The 19022-nt window shown below is 40.6% G+C and overlaps 1 protein-coding gene and 2 non-coding genes across 21 annotated transcripts in view; all 3 read right to left on the reverse strand.

The window, feature by feature from the left end:
- Nucleotides 1-19022, reverse strand: part of PUM1 (pumilio RNA binding family member 1) — a 126122-nt gene that overhangs the window by 3764 nt on the left and 103336 nt on the right. For 12 of the 19 annotated variants that reach the window (XM_016187868.2, XM_016187867.2, XM_060205716.1 and 9 more), the window contains 7 exons: nt 16078-16345; nt 14482-14611; nt 12720-12854; nt 9941-10078; nt 6634-6759; nt 4973-5094; nt 911-1103 (listed from right to left, as the gene is read on the reverse strand). In XM_016187868.2, the coding sequence (XP_016043354.1) occupies nt 911-1103; nt 4973-5094; nt 6634-6759; nt 9941-10078; nt 12720-12854; nt 14482-14611; nt 16078-16345 (1112 nt within the window). The remainder of the gene's footprint in view (nt 1-910; nt 1104-4972; nt 5095-6633; nt 6760-9940; nt 10079-12719; nt 12855-14481; nt 14612-16077; nt 16346-19022) is intronic. The other 7 variants (XM_060205724.1, XM_060205720.1, XM_016187869.2 and 4 more) reach the window with 1 other exon arrangement.
- On the reverse strand, nt 48-132 carry LOC132532551 (small nucleolar RNA SNORD103/SNORD85). Its single transcript, XR_009544491.1, has one exon. It is a non-coding gene; the product is annotated as a small nucleolar RNA SNORD103/SNORD85 (small nucleolar RNA).
- Nucleotides 11812-11896, reverse strand: LOC132532552 (small nucleolar RNA SNORD103/SNORD85). The gene has a single exon (XR_009544492.1). It is a non-coding gene; the product is annotated as a small nucleolar RNA SNORD103/SNORD85 (small nucleolar RNA).

Genomic DNA, 19022 nt, shown 5'->3' on the forward strand with positions numbered 1-19022 from the left:
GGTGTTCTGCGACCTTGTCTTTGGAACTGGAGGTGATGGGTGACTTGTCTGGCTCAGAACTTGAGTCCATAATAAAGATTCTCATTACCGAACTTCGTTCTCAGTGAGGGCAAGTGGTTCATCACTGCCAGACCAGAGCCATCCCCTCCACACACAAGGGCTGAGAGTGTAGACCACCAGCACCCCGAGGCTTGCTCGCTCCCAGCACCGACTACCAGCACAAGCACAGCTGCAGCACACCTGCCTGACAATCTCCTTTGCTCCTGGAGGCCTCTGGGGTGTGCCCAGCACACCTGCCTGACAATCTCCTTTGCTCCTGGAGGCGTCTGGGGCTGGTGCATCTGTTCTGGGGCTGGTCCAGAAGCCATGGGCCTACCAGAGCTCAGATTTCTGGTGTCTGATCCAAGTTCTTCTCTGACTTGGACTCCTCCTTCTGCAAAACTTCCCCTCAAAGACCCATCACTCTTGCCCATCCCATGCTCTCTGGCAGGACTCAATCTTAGCTATTTCTGTGCTGGTGCATGACACAGAGTGGGCAAGAGACAGCCATTCAGTGGTGGGATGAGTGAATAAGAGGAACAAGAGGAAAATAGGGTAAGAAGATTGGTTTGTTTGCTAAGCTGATTTCCTAGAGGGCAGTACAGAGGGGCAGAAGCACTGCCAGATGATCAGAGAGGGAAATTCCTCACAAAAACTGACTTTTACAACAGTGAATTATTTATATAGAAGGAGTGGGAAACACAGGAGCAATGGCCACTCCAGTAAATGGAAAAAGGACAACAGCATGAGGTGGTCCAGTGTCAAACTTCTCAAAAAAGGCAACGTCCACTCTCTCTTGCCTCTCAGAAATGTAAAGGATCAAGCCCTAACATACTTTTACCGACTGAGGTCCTGGCCCAACGTGACCCACCTTATGCATGACAATCTTCCGCTGGGCAGGCTCTGCCACATCGATCATCTTCTGGACCACATAGTTGGCATACTGATCCTTCATCATGGTGTATAAGGCACTGTGGGGACCGTCATTCATGGTGCAGACCTCGTCAATAAGCACAGCGCGCTCCGTGCGGGAGGCATGAGTGACACACTTCTCCACAACATTGCTGTAAGGAGAAGAAAGCCAAGAACTCTTAGAAGGACCCTATTAAGCTGTGCTCATCTCATCTCGCCGCACAGGACAAGCAGGAAAAGAAAGCTTAACATTTTTGAAAGTTAATTCATCAACTGTTTAGCTCTATAAGACTTTCTGAACAGCTGCAGTTAACAAGACATGGGTAAGTAAAGGGACTTAAACATTAGGGTCACATGAGTGCTTAACAGCCCAACTAGTAAGAAGTTATTTTCACGGCATGAAAGCAAAAGACTCTGGGGAAGGAGGGGAAGGGAGACAGTGAAGAAGGCATTTGGGGCCTGGCACATGATGGCAGAAAAGGGACTACATGAGAAGATAAGAAACTGTGCCCCTGTCTCAACCACTGTGCTATTAAACCATTAACCCCCCCCCGCCCCCGTAAATGATAGATGTCAAGATGAGGAGGGAGAAACAAAGAGTATCATTTTACATGTCAAAGTTTATCAGTTCTTGCCTCATCTCAGTGAATTTTTTAAAAATATTTATTTATTTATTCCCTTTTGTTGCCCTTGTTGTCTTATTGTTGTAGTTATTATTGTTGTTGTCGTTGTTGGATAGGACAGAGAGAAATTGGAGAGAGGAGGGGAAGACAGAGAGGAGGAGAGAAAGATAGACACCTGCAGACCTGCTTCACCGCCTGTGAAGCGACGCCCCTGCAGGTGGGGAGCCGGGGTTCGAACCGGGATCCTTATGCCGGTCCTTGTGCTTTGCGCCACCTGCGCTTAACCCGCTGCGCTACAGCCCGACTCCCCATCTCAGTGAATTTTATTTAAGCCATGAAAAGGTTTTATTTGCATCTACATTCCTAGGGTTATGCTCAGAGCTCTATAGATCAAGTAAAGGAATATGCAAAAGTACTCATTTAATCACGTCATGCCACCTCTGCACAGCCTAAGGACAGAAAAGGCCTACATTTCTAAACTCCGTCTTCTGTCCTACCAACAATAGTAACAACAGAATGTCACTGTTCTTTTTATTGGTTTGTTTCTAATTTCTATTTTCAAGTTTATTGGCTCTAGTTCTAATCTTTAATATCACATAGTAAATTTTATTTCAGGTGATTTTTTTCTCTTATAAAAGATAGTGAATGATACTCTGTAGAAAGTAAGTTATGTTATATTTCTCTAACAGCAAATCTCTCCCAAGCAGTAGGAAACAGGTGGAATCTCAGTTAAATATTTTTAACCTTAGATGAACTCCCTTGAGTTGCCTCACATAAATGTATTTATTTGGGAGTCAAATAAATTATTTGGGGGAAGGTTTAAACTTAGGTACTCTCTTCCCTTTTTAAAATATTTTATTTATTTATTTATTTACTTACTAGAGAGGGGGGGTGGGGGAGAGGAAGAGAGAAGGAGGAGAGAGAGCATTCTGGTACATATGCTACTGGGGATTGAAATCAAGACCTCACATTTGAGAGCTCAATGGGGGTGGGGGGGGGGGGGCGGCGTACCACACACGGACGGACGAAATCAAGACCTCACACTTGAGAGCTCGATGTGAGACACACACACATTCATATTCTCCCCCCTCCCCCGCTCTCTCTGTCTCCCTCCCTCCAAGGAAATTCTTCCCTGTTAACTTTGCCATCCTCATTTTCATGGTTGCCCCAAATCCTGTCTGCTGGAAACACTGGTATTTTCTTTTTTAATTTACCAGAGCACTGATCAGCTCTGGCTTATGGTGGTACAGGGAACTGAACCTGTGACTTTGGGGTTTCAGTAATGAGTCTCTTTGCATAACCATTATACTATCCATCCCCAAAACACTGGTGTTTTTTCTTCTCTTCTTCTTTTTTTTTTTTCTTTCAGGGTTATTACTGGGGTTTGGAGCCTGCACTATGAATCTACTGCTCCTGTTGGCCATTTTTTCCATTTTGTTGTTGTCACTGTCATTATTATATTATTGTCATTGTTGGGTAAGACAGAGAGAAAGAAAGATGGGGAAGACAGATATCTGCAGACCTGCTCCATTGATTATGAAGTGATCCCCCCACTCCTCAGAGGGGGGGGGGGGCAGGGACTGGGGGCTCAAACCCGGGTCCTTGTGCTTAACCCAGTGTACTACCACCCGACCCCCAACACTGGTATTTTCTATCAGAATGTTAGGAACTCGCATACAGGATATAGGAAGTATTTACAGATTGAAAGTTCCCCCCCCCCAAAAAAATGGGCCATTACATCAGTGCAATTATCTTTTCCCCAAAATATCAACAGCATACTGTCCCCCGCCTCTGATATCTATAACCTGTTTCTGTTTGCATTTACTAACTCCAGAAAATCTCCACCTGCAGGGAGAAAGCTTCCTTAGTGGTGAAGCAGTACTACAGGTGTCTCTGTGTGTCTCTCTTCCTCTCAATTTCTCTGTTCTATCAAAGTTTTTTTTAAGTACTTCAATTTGTTTTTTCTTTTTAAAAATTTTATTCTTTATTACCTTTTACAAAGAGACACCTGCACACTGCTTCACCACCTGTGAAGTTTACCCCCCTCCAGGTGGGGACTTGAATCCAGGTCCTTACACATGATAACGTGCACTCAACCAGGTGCACCACCACCTGGCCCTCAGCTTGTTTTTCCTACCATAGCACTGCTCAGCTCTGGTCTATGGTGGTCTGATGGACTGAACCTGGGACTGTGGAGTCTCAGGAAGTATTTCAGTTTTGACTCAATTCTAAAGTAGTACCATCTCACAAAAATAGTTTAAGGATGCTGTTGGAATGTTGAAACAGTCCACGTGTGACTGACTACTTCTGACTACTGACTATCTACAAAGGAAAACTTTTGCCTGTGCCTGTTACAAGAATTACTACTTCTCCGGTATCCATCACTGTCCTCACAGCAACTGTTGGCACCTTTGATAAACCTCCACCAAAATACTTGGCATTTGCCAAAATGGTGACCACTGCTACCTGAGTCCTTGATACTAAACTGGACCTTGGCTCGCTGGAAGTGATATGACTACCAGGGTCAACTCCTTCAACATAAATATCACTTCTTCCAGTTGCTATTATTTTTCAAATGCATCACATTCTTCTTATAAATCTGCAATGTTCCTATCAAGGACATGAACAGCACTATGGTCCATATCTACACGCTTGAAACTACTCCACATACCACAATAGGTGACTTTGGGGGTGATTCCTGAGAAGTCCTACATAGCCACCCACGTTAAAGGTCTTCCTTCACATGTTGAAGTGAATGATCTCCATTCTTGTGATATTGGGTTTTTTTTTAACACAACAGCCTAAAGGTGTACTCCCCGTTAAGATGTTTAGCTGGAATCTGTTTCTGAATTTGTGTGCAACATGTATCACCTGATGGTAAACCCAATGTAAAATATTGTGTCCTGCAGTTTTGAACTGAACCATGTAACTGCAAATGTACTTGACCAAAGAACAGCTATCAAGAATTACAAGTATTACAAGAAGTTCAAACCTGCTTTTCCTGATGCTAGAACAAACACAACAGGCAATAAACTGGGAATGATCCCTGTTAGCATGAAGCCCGGGTGCTCACTGAAATTAAGGCAGGGAGCAGTGAAACCCGCACATGCTGCTCAAGCCTCTGCCTCTCTAGGGGAAAAACGGTGTCAACTTTGCTTCAATTCCCTGGGCTGACTTTTTCAGATAGTAAGAGAGACTGGGGAAGGTGGAAAGATTACAACTTTGGATAGGGGTAGGGCAAAACAAACACCTTCCCCAGTGAGCTATCCCACTGGCCCAAGGCTATGCATACTTTGAGGATAAAAGCATTAAAAAAATAACAATTCATTCCTTCTATATCTGAAAGACTACTTAATTCTTTTCTGCAAAACAGAGTATGTATAATTCAAATCACGTACCTTGCAAATTTGTGCTGACTCAATACAAGCACATTGCCTCGAATTTCTGCTACAATTTTACTTTTATCCTCAGGACGACCATGCTCCAATACATGCTGGATTACATAATTTCCATACTGATCCTGTTTAAGAAGCAAAAGAAATAAAATTATGCTGAGCTACCGAAATCCTTACACACATCAACAGCTATATTCCTAATAAAGTCATGATGGCTTAGCTAAATACTAACAAATACATAAGAATACGGAGGGATATAAGTTTTCACAATCCTTATAAAACAAAAATACAGGAGGCCAGGTGGTGGCACATCTTGTAGAGTACACACATTATCAACATGTGTGAGCACCAAGGTTCACACCCCTGGTCCCCCTTTCCAACCGGCTAGGGAAAGCTTTATAAGCAGTAGAGCAGGATGGTGCCTCTCTCTCCCACTCTATCAAAAAGAAAGAAGGGGGCAAACGACCACTGGGAATGGTGTAGCTATGCAGAAACTGAGTCAGAGTGATAACCCTGGTGGCAAACACATGAATATTACTAGACAGGGGACTATTTACATAGGTAGGTCCTAAAGGCCTTAGTTGGGTGCTTCATAAAGTACTATATATAAAAAATAGGCCTACTCTCATTTCTTGAAGTGGGTGGACAGATGGGAATAACAACCCATGTTCGTCTAAAAAAGAAACGCATGAACGACTCACGGCACCTGTGTCAAATAAAAACTGTAAATGGTGCTTATGTCAAAGAAAACAGACAACACCTATTTAGTATGACGAACATATTCACTCATCTAAATTTCAAGATGCTTTGAGAGAATAAATGTGTGAATAAGGAACAAGGCAAAAGTACTTAAGATGGGGCTCTCTCAAGACAGCTCAAGGATTCAAGCCCATGGACATCACACAGAAGGATATGGGGGGAGGGGCCCTGCTTTAGGAGCAGTATCATGGTGTCTTCCTTTCCTCCTCTCTGTTTTTCTGAAGGGAAATAAGTCTACTTCGAGTGAAGGGATTATGCAGGATGCCCCAGTGAATCCCTGACAGCAAAACAAGTATTCAGGATGAAAAAATGCAAAGCCTATAAAATTGGAGTTTAAGAAAAAACTGCCACTGCTAATAGTGTTTGTTTCTGGATAGTAGGAATATGGATAATATGAATCGTCCACTTTCTGAACATTAAAACTATTTCCACAATAGTTTAATAATTTATAATCTCACATCAAAACAAGCACTGAAAAGAATGTTGCTTTAGTAAAGCATATGGTTTATAAAATATATCTAAATGGTTGATACAATATGGGAGAAATTTCTAGAGGTAGACTCGAGAAAATATCAAAGTTAGAAAAAACAAAAATCACCTAATCCACTTATCTCAACAGTGAGGAAATTGAGCTCTGGGAAGATTCAATAGCCTGCCTAAGGCAATACAGCTAGCTAGTGCAAGAGTATTGGCAGGGAAATGCCAAAGCCAGGGTAATATATATATAACTGCACAATATGCAAACGAGGTTGGTGAAAACAAAATTTTGGTAGGACTGAATGAGCATTTAAAATAACTCAACATTAACCTCTACTGGAACAGCTGCCTGAACTGAGGAAACACCCAAGCTCTAATTCTGCATGCATGTACAGGTGTTTGCAATTCCTCTATGGCCACTCCACTACCTGTACAAGTTGCTCTGTATGCTGGTGAAGCTCCTCTAAAATAGGGAGTGTCTGGTCAGGGAGACAGTGCTCCAAGATCCTCTGAATCACTCGGCAGCCGTAAGGATGCGTGGACAAAGCAAATACCTAGGGAGGACAGACAAAAAAGTCACAAGTGATTGTTGCAACTGCAATGCTACAGTACTGTTGGTACAGTATTTCCATTATTTGTCACAATAACCTTGAGACATATGCAAGATTATTCTTATTCTTTAATTGGACAGAGACAGCGAAATTGACAGGGGAGGGGGAAATAGGCAAAGAGAAAGAGACCTGCAGCCTTGCTTCACCACTCATGAAGCTCTCCCCCTGCAGGCAGGGACCAAGGGCTTGAACCTGGGTCCTTGCACACTGTAATGTGTGCACTTGACCAGATGTGCCACCACCTGGCCCCTTATTGCACAATTATTCTCAGCATGTATTTGAGAAAATTGAACTTCCTGGGATTTTACATAATGTGTCCACAGTCATAGTAACAGTAAATGACAGAGTCAGGTCCTATTAACTAGTGTGATTCCAAAAATCCAAACTAAAAATGTATCACTTAAGTTTTCTCTACAAATAATATGGTGTGTGGTGTACATAAGCACGTTTCTCAGGATTGGAATACAGCTCACTTGGCACAACATGTGCCTTGCCAGAGATGACTCAGCTGCATGTTTAAGGGACAGAACCACATGAGAGCACCACAGCACTGAAGGAATCTCCAGACAGTGCAGCAATGATGTCTCTCCCTGTCTAGAAAGTCTCTACATTGGGCTGTCGGGAAAGTCATTATGTATGTTTCTATATTTTCCAACAACCCAATATATGAAAAAATTAAAAATGGGGGGATTAAGTTAAAGGGGGGGGGGGGGCAGCTGAAAAAGTCAGTCAGGGTCCAGACAGTGGTGTACTTGATTAAGTGCACACATTACCGTGCATAAGGATCTGGTTTTGAATACCTGCCACCCACCTGCAGGGAGGATGCTTCATGAGCAGTGAAGCAGGTCTACAGGTGTCTAACTTTCTCTCTCCCTATCTCCCCCTCTTGCAATTTCCCTCTATCATGCCAAATAAAATAAATAAAATTTATTTTCTAATAAACAAAATAGAAAGGAAAAAATGGCCACTAGAAGTCGTGGATTTGTAGTGCTGAAACTGGAAGCAGTATAGCATTAAGCATGCAATAGGTACAAGGTGGATATATACATACACACACACATTTCTTTTTTTTATTTTTATTTTTTAACTTTGTTATTGGGTAGAGACAGAGAGAAATAGAGAAAGGGGAGATAGAGAGACAGACACCTGCAGACCTGTTTCACCACCTGTGAAGCAACTCCCCTGCAGGTGGGGAGCCAGGGGCTTGAACCGGGATCCTGACTGGACCTTGCGCTTTGTCCCACATGCACTTAACCCGCTGCGCTACCGCCCAACTCCCCACATTTCTTAACTATCTGGGAAGACACCGAAGGATATAAATTCAAAACTAAAAAGGACTTTTCCAAGAAGTCTAGAAAGGTAACAGTCTAGAAAATTAGCCATAGTTGTTTAAATATGGGAGGGAAGACAAATTTTTCAGAACAGGGTTAAAAACAGAAAAAGGGCTAGTAACAAATCCTGAGTCCTTTCAGATAAGAGCACTATAAATGTCACATTTACTTTAGGTGTCTAACAATAAAAAAAGTAAAAGATGAAAATCTATTGCTGAGTGCAAAGCAATGGACAAGCACAAGGGCATTCAGACTGCTCAACTTCAGCTCTGTTCCTCCTAGCTCTCCACTGCAAGAACTCCTGTGAATAATAAGAACACTAGTAGGGGGCCAGGCAATGGTGCACCTAGTTAAGCACATACATTACAGTACACAAGTCCCAGGTTCAAGCCCCTGGTCCCCACCTGCAGGGGGCAAAGTTTCATGAGTGATGAAGAAGTACTACAGGTCTGTCTCTGTCCCTCCCCCCCCCCCAACAGGAGTCTGGGACAATTAGCACACAAATGACCCTCAGCCTGTCAGCCAGAGGTGGAGCAGCCTGACAGACTGATGTATATAAGCAGGGCTGACAGCAGCTGCTCTCTGGATTACCTTCATCGTGGCACTCTCCGTTTGGTGTAGCTCTGGATTGATCCTGGTCTTTTCACGTGGTGATCTCAGGTAACTTAGTTTCAAATTATGGACTTTTGCCTATTGTCCTAACTAGACTTCTCCCCTCACATTCACAGTGTCATGAATAAACCTCTCTGTTGCTTAACCTTAAATGAAGCCACTTATTTTACAGTACCTGGATATTTGTCCTTTACTGTGTATACTCCCAGTGCCCCGCAGTCAACCTTTACACGCCATAGGCAAAGCCCCTTTTAAGTTTTAGTTTCAGCATTTATCCAATAATAAATAAATAAAATATTATTAAGAAAAACAGTAATAGCAGCTAACACCAACTGGGTGCTCACTGAATTTCAGTCAGTGAAGTAAGTACTTTTTATTTGAGTTTTATATATAACATATACCTTTGGATAAGTATACAACAGCAAACCATGCAGTTCTTCTGCCCAATTTTAGATTTATAAAAATACAGAAACCACTCAGTCTGGGACCTGCCTTATTTCACTCAACATTCGAATACATCAAATAGTATGGCTTTCTGAATATTGTTGGTTAAGAAGTATATGTACCTTGTTTGCATATTTTGTCCAGTTATTTGCTGGTGAACATGTGGATTGTTTAGTGTTTTTTCGATATTTGGATAATATTGTTAAATCTATCTAGCAGCCAGATAAGTGGCACAGAGGATAAATCCTTGATAAAGACTCACACAGTCCAATCCCGGGCATGCCATGCCCCAGAGTGATGCTCTGTTTCTTTCTTCCTCTCTCTCATAAATAAATATTTTCAGAAAAATCTGTCTAAGATTCAGGAAGAACAGCAGATTTAAAGCCACTTGGATCACTCAAAATCAAGCAATTATTATTTTAATAAGCATTCACATGTCACCTGCATTGAGTTTAGTCCTACAAATAAACAAGTATTAAAAAGATACTTCCTTAAAAAACTTTTAAGTTTTAATTTAAAAACCTCTCATGATACAAGGTTTAATCTTAGTTCTGATGACAGTGCCACATCACAACAGAACTGACCATTTGACTAGTGGTGAGATGCCCCCATGGGACTATTAAGGGAAGAGACCAAGTAAGCACTCGACAGCTCTAAACAAGTGCTATCCTGCTCTTCACTCTCAATGGAAAATATCCCATAATTTATGTCCCTTCTTATGTTGCTAAGTTACTTACCTGCCCCTTGAATGCATCGATGATGAACTGCAAAGATTGAGGCTGCACACACTCAATGCATTTCTGAACCACATGATTGCCATTCTGGTCTTTGACACACTTAAGGACATGGCCATCCAGTTCCCGAACCATCTCATTCTATAAAAGACAAAGAAAGAAAGCACCACCAGAATCATAACAAGCAAAAAACTGAACAATCAACATTTTCCACACCAAACACAAAAGCAGAGCAGTAAAATATAACAATGACAAGGAAGTTGTGGCACAATGACTGACTGGTGACAAGTGAAAGCAGGAGCCTTCCCATATGCGATCAAACTTTCTGGTAACAGTGAGTGTGAGCAAGTCAAGATAAAAAGTTCTCTAACTTGCAAAATACCTTGGCTGGTTTTTAAAAATGCAGAAATCTTCAAATAAAAAGGAATTGCTATAATAAAATATAGTATACTGGAGCATTCCACATACAATTTGTCATGCTCTCTGTTATAACAAATCTGTAATATTACTTAATTTGCTAGAGCAAAGAGAAGGAAAGAAGGAGAAATAGGGGTCTGCAGCAATGTTTCACTGCTCATGAAGTCCATCACCCCACCACACGCTCCCCCCGCCCCCACAGATGAGATCTGCGTGAGCGCCATTCCTTGTGCATGGTAACACATGCATTTAACCAGGTGCGCCACAGCCTGGACCACTAGGGGGTATATTATTAATAGTATGTGTTGTCCGTAGAGCTTACTCTAAATAGGACATATACCTCTAAGCGAACACACTTTGACTCACTGAATACTAAAATTCTATGCAATAAATACTTTATCAAAAAGTGAGAAAACCAACAAAAAAGACTGCAAGCATGTACGTACACACACACCTGGTAGACCAGAAAGGTAGCGTGTAATATACATTTTGTGTCTGGTGGAGGCCTAGGCTTATTCCTTAGTATTGCAGTCTCCCTCTAATGTACACATTCCAGGGTCAAGCTCGGTCCAAACTACACTGAAGGAATCTTTGGCACCAGTTACTTCCTCTCTTACCTTTTCTTTTTATTTGTGGGTGAGTGGCACATTATGTCACTCATAATTGTATACTAGACCATATATCCTATACCTTACATACATAAACATACCCAAAAAAGTTCAATTTGAGATAGAAGAACTCAGTAATATATTAAAAAAAAAAAAAAAAAGACATAGGGAGAGGAAAGGGTAGGAAGAAATTATCATAGCAGCAAGAGTTATGTTAGGTTCATAACAAAGTATCACTCAGTCTACGGCCATACCAACATGAACATGCAGATCTCATCTGATCTCGGAAGCTATAACAAAGTATTATTCAGAAACCAGACCAGAGAAAGATAGATATGGTAGATCTGGAACAATTCAGGTGTCGTTGTATGGAGGGTAAAAAAATAAATAAATTATAATGCAGTTATCTCATTAACAAAAAAACCAGTAAAATCTAAATTTGGAGCTAATAAATTAATAATGGATAATGGGATAGCAAAGATGAAGTAGTCAGGAGACTAAAATTTCTGCTTTCCTTCAAGAAGTAAGCATAATGCTGCTAAAAAGAAGAGGAGGGAAAGGAAGAAGGAGAAAAAAGAAAAGAAGGGAAAGGAGAAGGGGAAGGAGAAGAAAAAGAAAAAGAAGCCCCTGTGCAAAATTAAAACTGAGCATGGCCTGTACAAGAAAACACTGTCCCTGCTTGCATTTACTTACATATTCCACTATGGTATCATCATATTCCCTAGTACTAGCACTGAAATGTCTCACAGCTTAGGATCTCTGGACTCACCCAGCCTTCAACTGCTATCACCAACACCAGAGCGGTGTTCTGCGACCTTGTCTTTGGAACTGGAGGTGATGGGTGACTTGTCTGGCTCAGAACTTGAGTCCATAATAAAGATTCTCATTACCGAACTTCGTTCTCAGTGAGGGCAAGTGGTTCATCACTGCCAGACCAGAGCCATCCCCTCCACACACAAGGGCTGAGAGTGTAGACCACCAGCACCCCGAGGCTTGCTCGCTCCCAGCACCAACTACCAGCATAAGCACAGCTGCAGCACACCTGCCTGACAACCTCCTTTGCTCCTGGAGGCCTCTGGGCTGTGCCCTGTGGGGCTGGTGCATCTGTTCTGGGGCTGGACCAGAAGCCATGGGCCTACCAGAGCTCAGATTTCCGGTGTCTGATGCAAGTTCCTCTCTGACTTGGACTCCTCCTTCTGCAAAACTTCCCCTCAAAGACCCATCACTCTTGCAGGACTCAATCTTAGCCATTTCTGTGCTGGTGCAGGACACAGAGTGGGCAGGTCAATGTACCAGGCCATGCATTGGTGCACTGGGCAGTCGACTCTTTAATAATTGGTAGTAAAATAAGAGGAATAGTAGAGGAAATTTGTAAGGTAGGTTAAATAAAACTTTGACTTATGGGGACAATTGGTTCAATTTATAGAGTATAACAATTTGCTATATTTTTTTGTGCTTCAAGTCTTGCCAAACAAACAAAATCTACCTATTAAATTGTATATATTAAAGCGGGGATTTAAATATTGCAAGGTAATAAATATAGGCTAAGATCTTGTCAAAAACAAATTGTGAAACCACTGGCTTGAAAAAGAGAGCTATCTACTATGTATTAACACAATGGCCTGCCGTTCATACTTGACACACATACACACCAGCCACAAGGACCAAAGAAAAACTATACAGGACTTACAGAGTTCACTAGACATACCAAGGAAAAACATAAAACAGTGATTTAAAAAATCAAAATGGAAACTTACAATTACCTGCTGGTCTGGGGGGATAAATTCAAGAGCTTTCTGGATAACACGGCAGCCATACATCTGCAGTGCCAATGACAGGACATGGCCTCGAATCCGTTCTGCCAAAGCCAGCTTCTGTTCAAGACTGCCAAACTAGGTATAATGTGCAGATGAAAATCATTACTTGGGCAGAAGGAAAGAAACTAGAGAAAACAAAGCATTCATTATTCTTTCAACCTCTGGCACAACCTCTTTAGCCGTATCACTTAAGATTCACTAAACACTTTGTTTTAAAAGCCTTTATTTCCTCATACCAGTAGCTTTTAGCCTCCTACTGTTCAGAATCCTTCTAAGTGATAAAAAATGTTTCTCAATATCTAACAATAGCAGTAACACTAATATCTGATAAATGTGACTTCTCAAAGCTGCAATTATTTGTGAATACTATTAAATATACAATTCACTAATTATAAGAACACTTGTATTCAATTTAAAATAACAAAAGGGGGAAACAAGGGTTCTGGGCAATGTCTGGGGAAGTTTTCTGGGAAGGGAAGGAATCTGAAACAAATCTAAGGTGTTTCCAAAGTCTAGGCCCTATTAGTTGAAAAGTTCTTTTATCTTCATGAAGTTGAAATCAAATCACATGTGGACAGTGTTTTGAATTAATGTTCTACATAATTCCAAAAAAATGTCTATTTACACAGGCAACATAGCTCAGGGGAAAATGTCAGTAGAATCTACAAACAATGTTAAGTATCAAAATACTAATGGTCTCCATAGAGAAATTTTCAATCCTCATCTTTTATTTTCATATGAATAGGATAATTATGATACTAGATATTTTACAAATATTATGTTGCTACCCTACAGAAATGAAAGAGTTGTCTTAATCTATGGAACTAAGGATCTCTGTAGTTTTATTACATTCAACAAATGGCATCAAAAAGACATTTTCAATTAAAGATGCAATACATGTTTAGGTTGGTTCTTAGTTCATAGCTTAGTTCAAAGATTATTAGTTCATAGTCAAAAACCTTAACCTTCATAAAGAACACTGGGAAGATAAATGATAGCTATGAGTATGCCATTAAAAGAAATTTCCCCAAAATCCAACAAAATAGGATGTGAGACATTTACAAATTTGTCTCTTTTGCAAGCAAGGAATACTCAGCATCTTTGCCCTGTACCAGACAATATGTATAAAGTGTTATGCCTTCCAACTAGATATATGGCTTTACTCTGGTTCTCTATATAATTGATAAATCTTTAAAATAAAAATCTGACACAAATAAATAAATAAATGTCGGGGCCAGGCAGAGCACAACTGGTTATAATGCACAAGGACCCAGGTTCAATCCTCTGGTCCTCACCTACAGGAGTAAAGTTTCAGAAGTGATGAAACAGGACTGTAGGTAACTCTCTGTCTCTTTCCTTCTCTATCTACCCCCCCCCCCATTTCTCTATGTCTCTACTGAATAATGAATAAAAATATTTAAAAAATAAATTTAAAAACTTATATTTAAGCTATTCAGCAATCAGAAATTTGTTAGCTTCTAAAGAGACTATAGCTCTCCAAATACATTTCCAAAATCATCTCCTCCAATATTTCATTGATACATTGCTTCATTAATGAACTGGAGAAATAAAAGGTTGTTTTTTCCCCCCCAGGATACACTTCATTATCACAGCTAGAAAAGTACTGCATTTCAGGAAACAGCAATAAAAACCAAAATGCTCTGCAGATTCTCTAAAGTCAAAGGAAAAGAAGAATGCTTACTTCAAAGAACTTTTGAATGACGTAATTTCCAAATACATCTACCATTAGCTGGTAAGCAGCCTGAAGGATCTCATTGAAGACAAGCTGGCGTTCAGCCGGAGTGGCGCGCTCTAGTTTCAGCTGTATGAATCTGAAGTTCAAAGTAAAAAAAATCATAGTATTTTAGGGAGACACGGAAATAAAGGTTAGCTAAATATATATATATCAAGTTTTACTATATGCATGTGCATAAAAAAACAAACATGCTAGAATGTCACTACAATGACATTTATATATAAAGTAGAAAGAGACACAAAAGAGGAAGCACAGAAGAGTGAGTGTAACAGAGGGAGAACTCCACTTGACACTTTACTTTAGGAACTAAGGCAACATCAATAGATTATGGTGTTTACTACATCTTCTAAACCATATCCATATGAAATAGCATGCATTAATGACATACAAGAACTTATATATTGAGTAGTCAGAAAAGTCATGGTATATTTTCTGTTTTCCTATGCAAAAATGCATCATGACCTTTCAACAGCCCAATATGTCTGCAATGTTTTCTGAAGTAGAAGCTACTTGGTATGCCTTTTTTAAATAAGTTCAGGTAACTAAGTTAAAGATAAACCATGTTGTCTCCTCAACTGATCATGAGGATCCAAATATGAGAACTCTTGCCCAATGTCATAATAATAGAACTTAAATCAGTTCCAGTAGGTTCAACTGGAAAGAGACAAACAGGCAAGAAGGATGTGATAGTCCCATACTATGCTCCTCCCCAATCCAAGATTTAATTAGGTTCTTTTCTGAAAAGCTCTCTAGACTAGTCAAATAGGGAGAGTTAAATTCTCTGTTCTAGGGAGTCGGGTGGTAGCGCAGCGGGTTAAGCGCACATGGCGCAAAAAGCACAAGGACCAGTGTAAGGATCCCGGTTCGAACCCCCGGCTCCCTACCTACACGGGATGAAGCAGGTCTGCAAGTGTCTATCTTTCTCTTCCCCTCCTCTCTCCATTTCTCTCTGTCCTATCCTACAACGATGACATCAATAACAACAATAATAACTACAGCAATAAAACAACAAGAGCAACAAAATGGAATTGGAATAAATAATAAAAAAATAAAATAAAAACAAATTCTGTTTTCTCTAACAGTTGCTTCTCTCACACTTCTACAGAGTCAAATGATAAAAGTCTTAGTCCTAAGCACAGAGATTCAAACCTGTATTTGCACACTGTCTCTTTAACAGCAGCATTTTCAATCACAATTAAAATAAAAATGTGTGCTTGACAGCATTTTGTTTCTTGTTTTTTGTTTTTTTTTTTAACTGTAGACAGTCTTTAAGAAGCTCATGAACTAGAACGGGTAGTTTTAGGGAAGGCAAACAGGTTTATTTAACCTGGTGGTCCAGACTATTAAATAGTTCGTTTCAATAACTTGTATATCTGGTTGACCCTCACATTCACATTTCCCTGAAAGAAATAGGAATTGTTCTATGAGACAAACTTTCTTTCAATTATTTTGTGAAAATGTACTTAAGTGTGTACTCTCTCTGAGGTATGGAATTTAAGGCATTAAGATTTCAGTTACCTTTTGTAAAGGACAAGTCCTCACCTGGACCCATGCTGGTCTTGAGAAAATTCCATTATATGCCCCGCAATCTCCCGAAGTTGTAAATTAGGATACCGGTTATTTCGGAAATCTTCCAAAAGCCTGCTTCTGCCTGAGGGCATGACATCAGACATTCCATACCGCAAACGGGAAGAAGAAAAAAGGGTGCTGCTGGGGCTGAAGAGGCTGGAGGCACTACTTGCGCTGCGGTACTTGGCTTCAGCACCTGGGGCAGCAGAGATGTATCTTCCACTGCCATTTGTGAGTCCGCCTGTTGGTTACAGAACAAGAAAACTCAAGACTCACTCTAAAGGAATGGCATTCAAAAGAGAAAAAAAGCATCCCAAACACTAATACCCATGTCATTGCAGGGTTAATTTCTACTGCTTTAAGAATCAGCTCTATTAGTATCATGACTTTCCTAATGCCAATTCAGCAAGTAGAAGGAAACATATGCACAAAGGTTCAAAGAAGAATTATTTAACCACTGGACCAATAGTTAGTATAGTCCTTAGGAAGTAAAATGATGAGGCAAATACCTGCCATGTGAGCCAATACCTGAGCACCAGAAACACAAAAAATGCTTACTTTCCAGTGATTTTCACCGAGCTCTGTGGAGAACCCCACCATCTTAGAATAATAGATTTTTCCATCAAAAACCCTTCCAGAAAATTGGGAATTCAAATTAGTCTGTTGTATGTAGAAGCCTCAAAAAAGTTTGAAAGAATAGCTTTGCCAATAAACATAAGTTTGAAAGATCTCTAAAGCATTTCAGGATAAGGATTACACATAAGGGATAGAATAAAAGAAGATATGCTTTGAATAGGAAGGGTTCAAATTCTTTTCAACAGGACACAGGCTTTTGAACTTGGGACCTAGTGCAGGTAAAGCATTTGCTCTTCCAGTGTGCAACTGCCCCACTTCGGACACAAGTTCTGTTTCCATTTACATATCAAACAATTAAGGCACAAAGAGGTGGCGTGATTGTCCTAAGACATAAAATGCAAAAGTCATCCTGGGTAGAACCTGCCTATGGCTCCTGACTCCTGTCTTTGTAATTATATAAAGCTTATTTTCAATTTTATAACAATCTAACTACTGGGACCAGGTGGTGGAGCAGCTGGTTGAGCACTCCAGTTACCATGTACAAAGATTTAGGTTCAAGCCCCCAGGACTTGGAGCCCCAGCATCTGTAACCAAGTTCCAGGGGAGTGGTGAAGGAACTGCAGGTGTCTGTCTTTCTCTTTCTCTCTTGCCTTCTGTCTCTAACCCAAAATATAAATATATCAAAAATGTTGGTATCTTCTAATTCTGCTTTTAAAAACCCCTTCTGTTTCATTTGGTTTAGATCCCCCCTGCTTAAAACTATTCTATTTGCATAACCACTTCATTCTATTTACAAGGCCTCTGTTAACAAGCACCACCTTCCCTCCAGGGCATTGGTGGTTTAGTGGTAGAATTCTCACCTGCTCCACCCCCTCTCCTTGTCACACCCTGATCCTCTCCTTGTCACACTCTGATTTTCACCAGTCACTTTTCTCTCCACCCTCTCTATGTCACATCCTGTTTCCACCCTACTTGGCAAGTATATATAAAGACAGCATTGTGAGTTTTAGGGTACTTTAGTTTAGTTTAGCTTAGCTTGGTATAGATTGTGCTGCGTCCTGCATGAATAAAGAGATGCTGCGTACAACCCAGCCATGAGTCCCTGGTCATCTGTTACCCGCCCGTGAAGCCAGCCCGGCGAAAACGACACAAAAATAAAAATCAAAAAGATATAATAACATGAGAGGAGAGATCAGAGCATCACTCTGGTATATGTGATACTAGGGATCTAACTCAGGAATTCATGCACTTAAGTTAAAAGCTCTAGTCACTGTTACCTCCAAGGATATTAGACCAAGCTTTCTAATTATAAATGGTAGTCCTATTCCTGTTGTCCCTGTAAGATTTCTTGATCCAAATGGAAGACATTTCACAAAATGGGGGTTTATATGAAAAGATAAAGCAGCTACATGACCATTCCTTATTCCATATCAAAGAACATCTTTCTTCCTTGGATTGAGGCTGAAGAGAAATGAGCAAGGTAGTAATCAAGTAGGTCAGCAAATACTGAGAGAGTTTAACAGAGAGCTAAAGAGACAACATGATGCTTCTGAAAACAAAGACTTGTGCCTGAGGCGCAGAGGTTCCTGGTTCAACCCCCCAGCACCACCATAAACCAGAGCTAAGCAGTGCTCTGATCTTTCTCTCAGTTTTTCTCTCTCTTTTTAAATTTTTTTAAAACCGTTTTATTTATTTTTTTTTTTACATTTAATTTTATTTACTTACTACTAGACAGAGAGAAATTGAGAAGGGAGGGTGGAAACAGAGAGAGGGAGAAAGACACCTGTAGCCCTGCTTTACCACTTGTGAAACTTTCCCCCTGCACATGGGGACCAAGGGCTTTGACCCTGGTCCTTGAGCACTGTAATTTGTGAACTTAGCTAGGTGCTCCACCACCTGATCCCTCTCTCTATCGTTAAAATAAAGTGTTTTTAAGAGGAATAATGACAAGAAATGTACTCTACAAAGAAGCTTTGGCATGCATGTGACAGTTTTCAAGTCTGATCCCCACCACACTAGGACAAATTCTGGAGCTATGGCATCTTTCCCTGTCTCCCCGTCTTTCTAGCTAAAAGTTGGACTGCAAGAGAAGCTCCAGTTTGGGGGGGAGGGGGTAGGTAGAACACAAGGCTTACATGTGTTGGGGGGGGGGGGTCCTCAAGTTTAATCCCTGGCACGAAATGTGCCAAAGTGACGTTCTGGTTTTCTCTAATAAACTATGAAAAGAAGAAGAAATAGCACAAAGTTTTAAAGGCAATATGAAAGTATTTTAAGAATCTAATGACCAACAAAGGGAACTCAGGGAAAAGTAAATTAAAAAAGGGAAAAAAAAAATTCAATAG

This window comes from Erinaceus europaeus, chromosome 13 (genome assembly GCF_950295315.1).
Source record: "Erinaceus europaeus chromosome 13, mEriEur2.1, whole genome shotgun sequence".
Taxonomy (NCBI): domain Eukaryota; kingdom Metazoa; phylum Chordata; class Mammalia; order Eulipotyphla; family Erinaceidae; genus Erinaceus; species Erinaceus europaeus.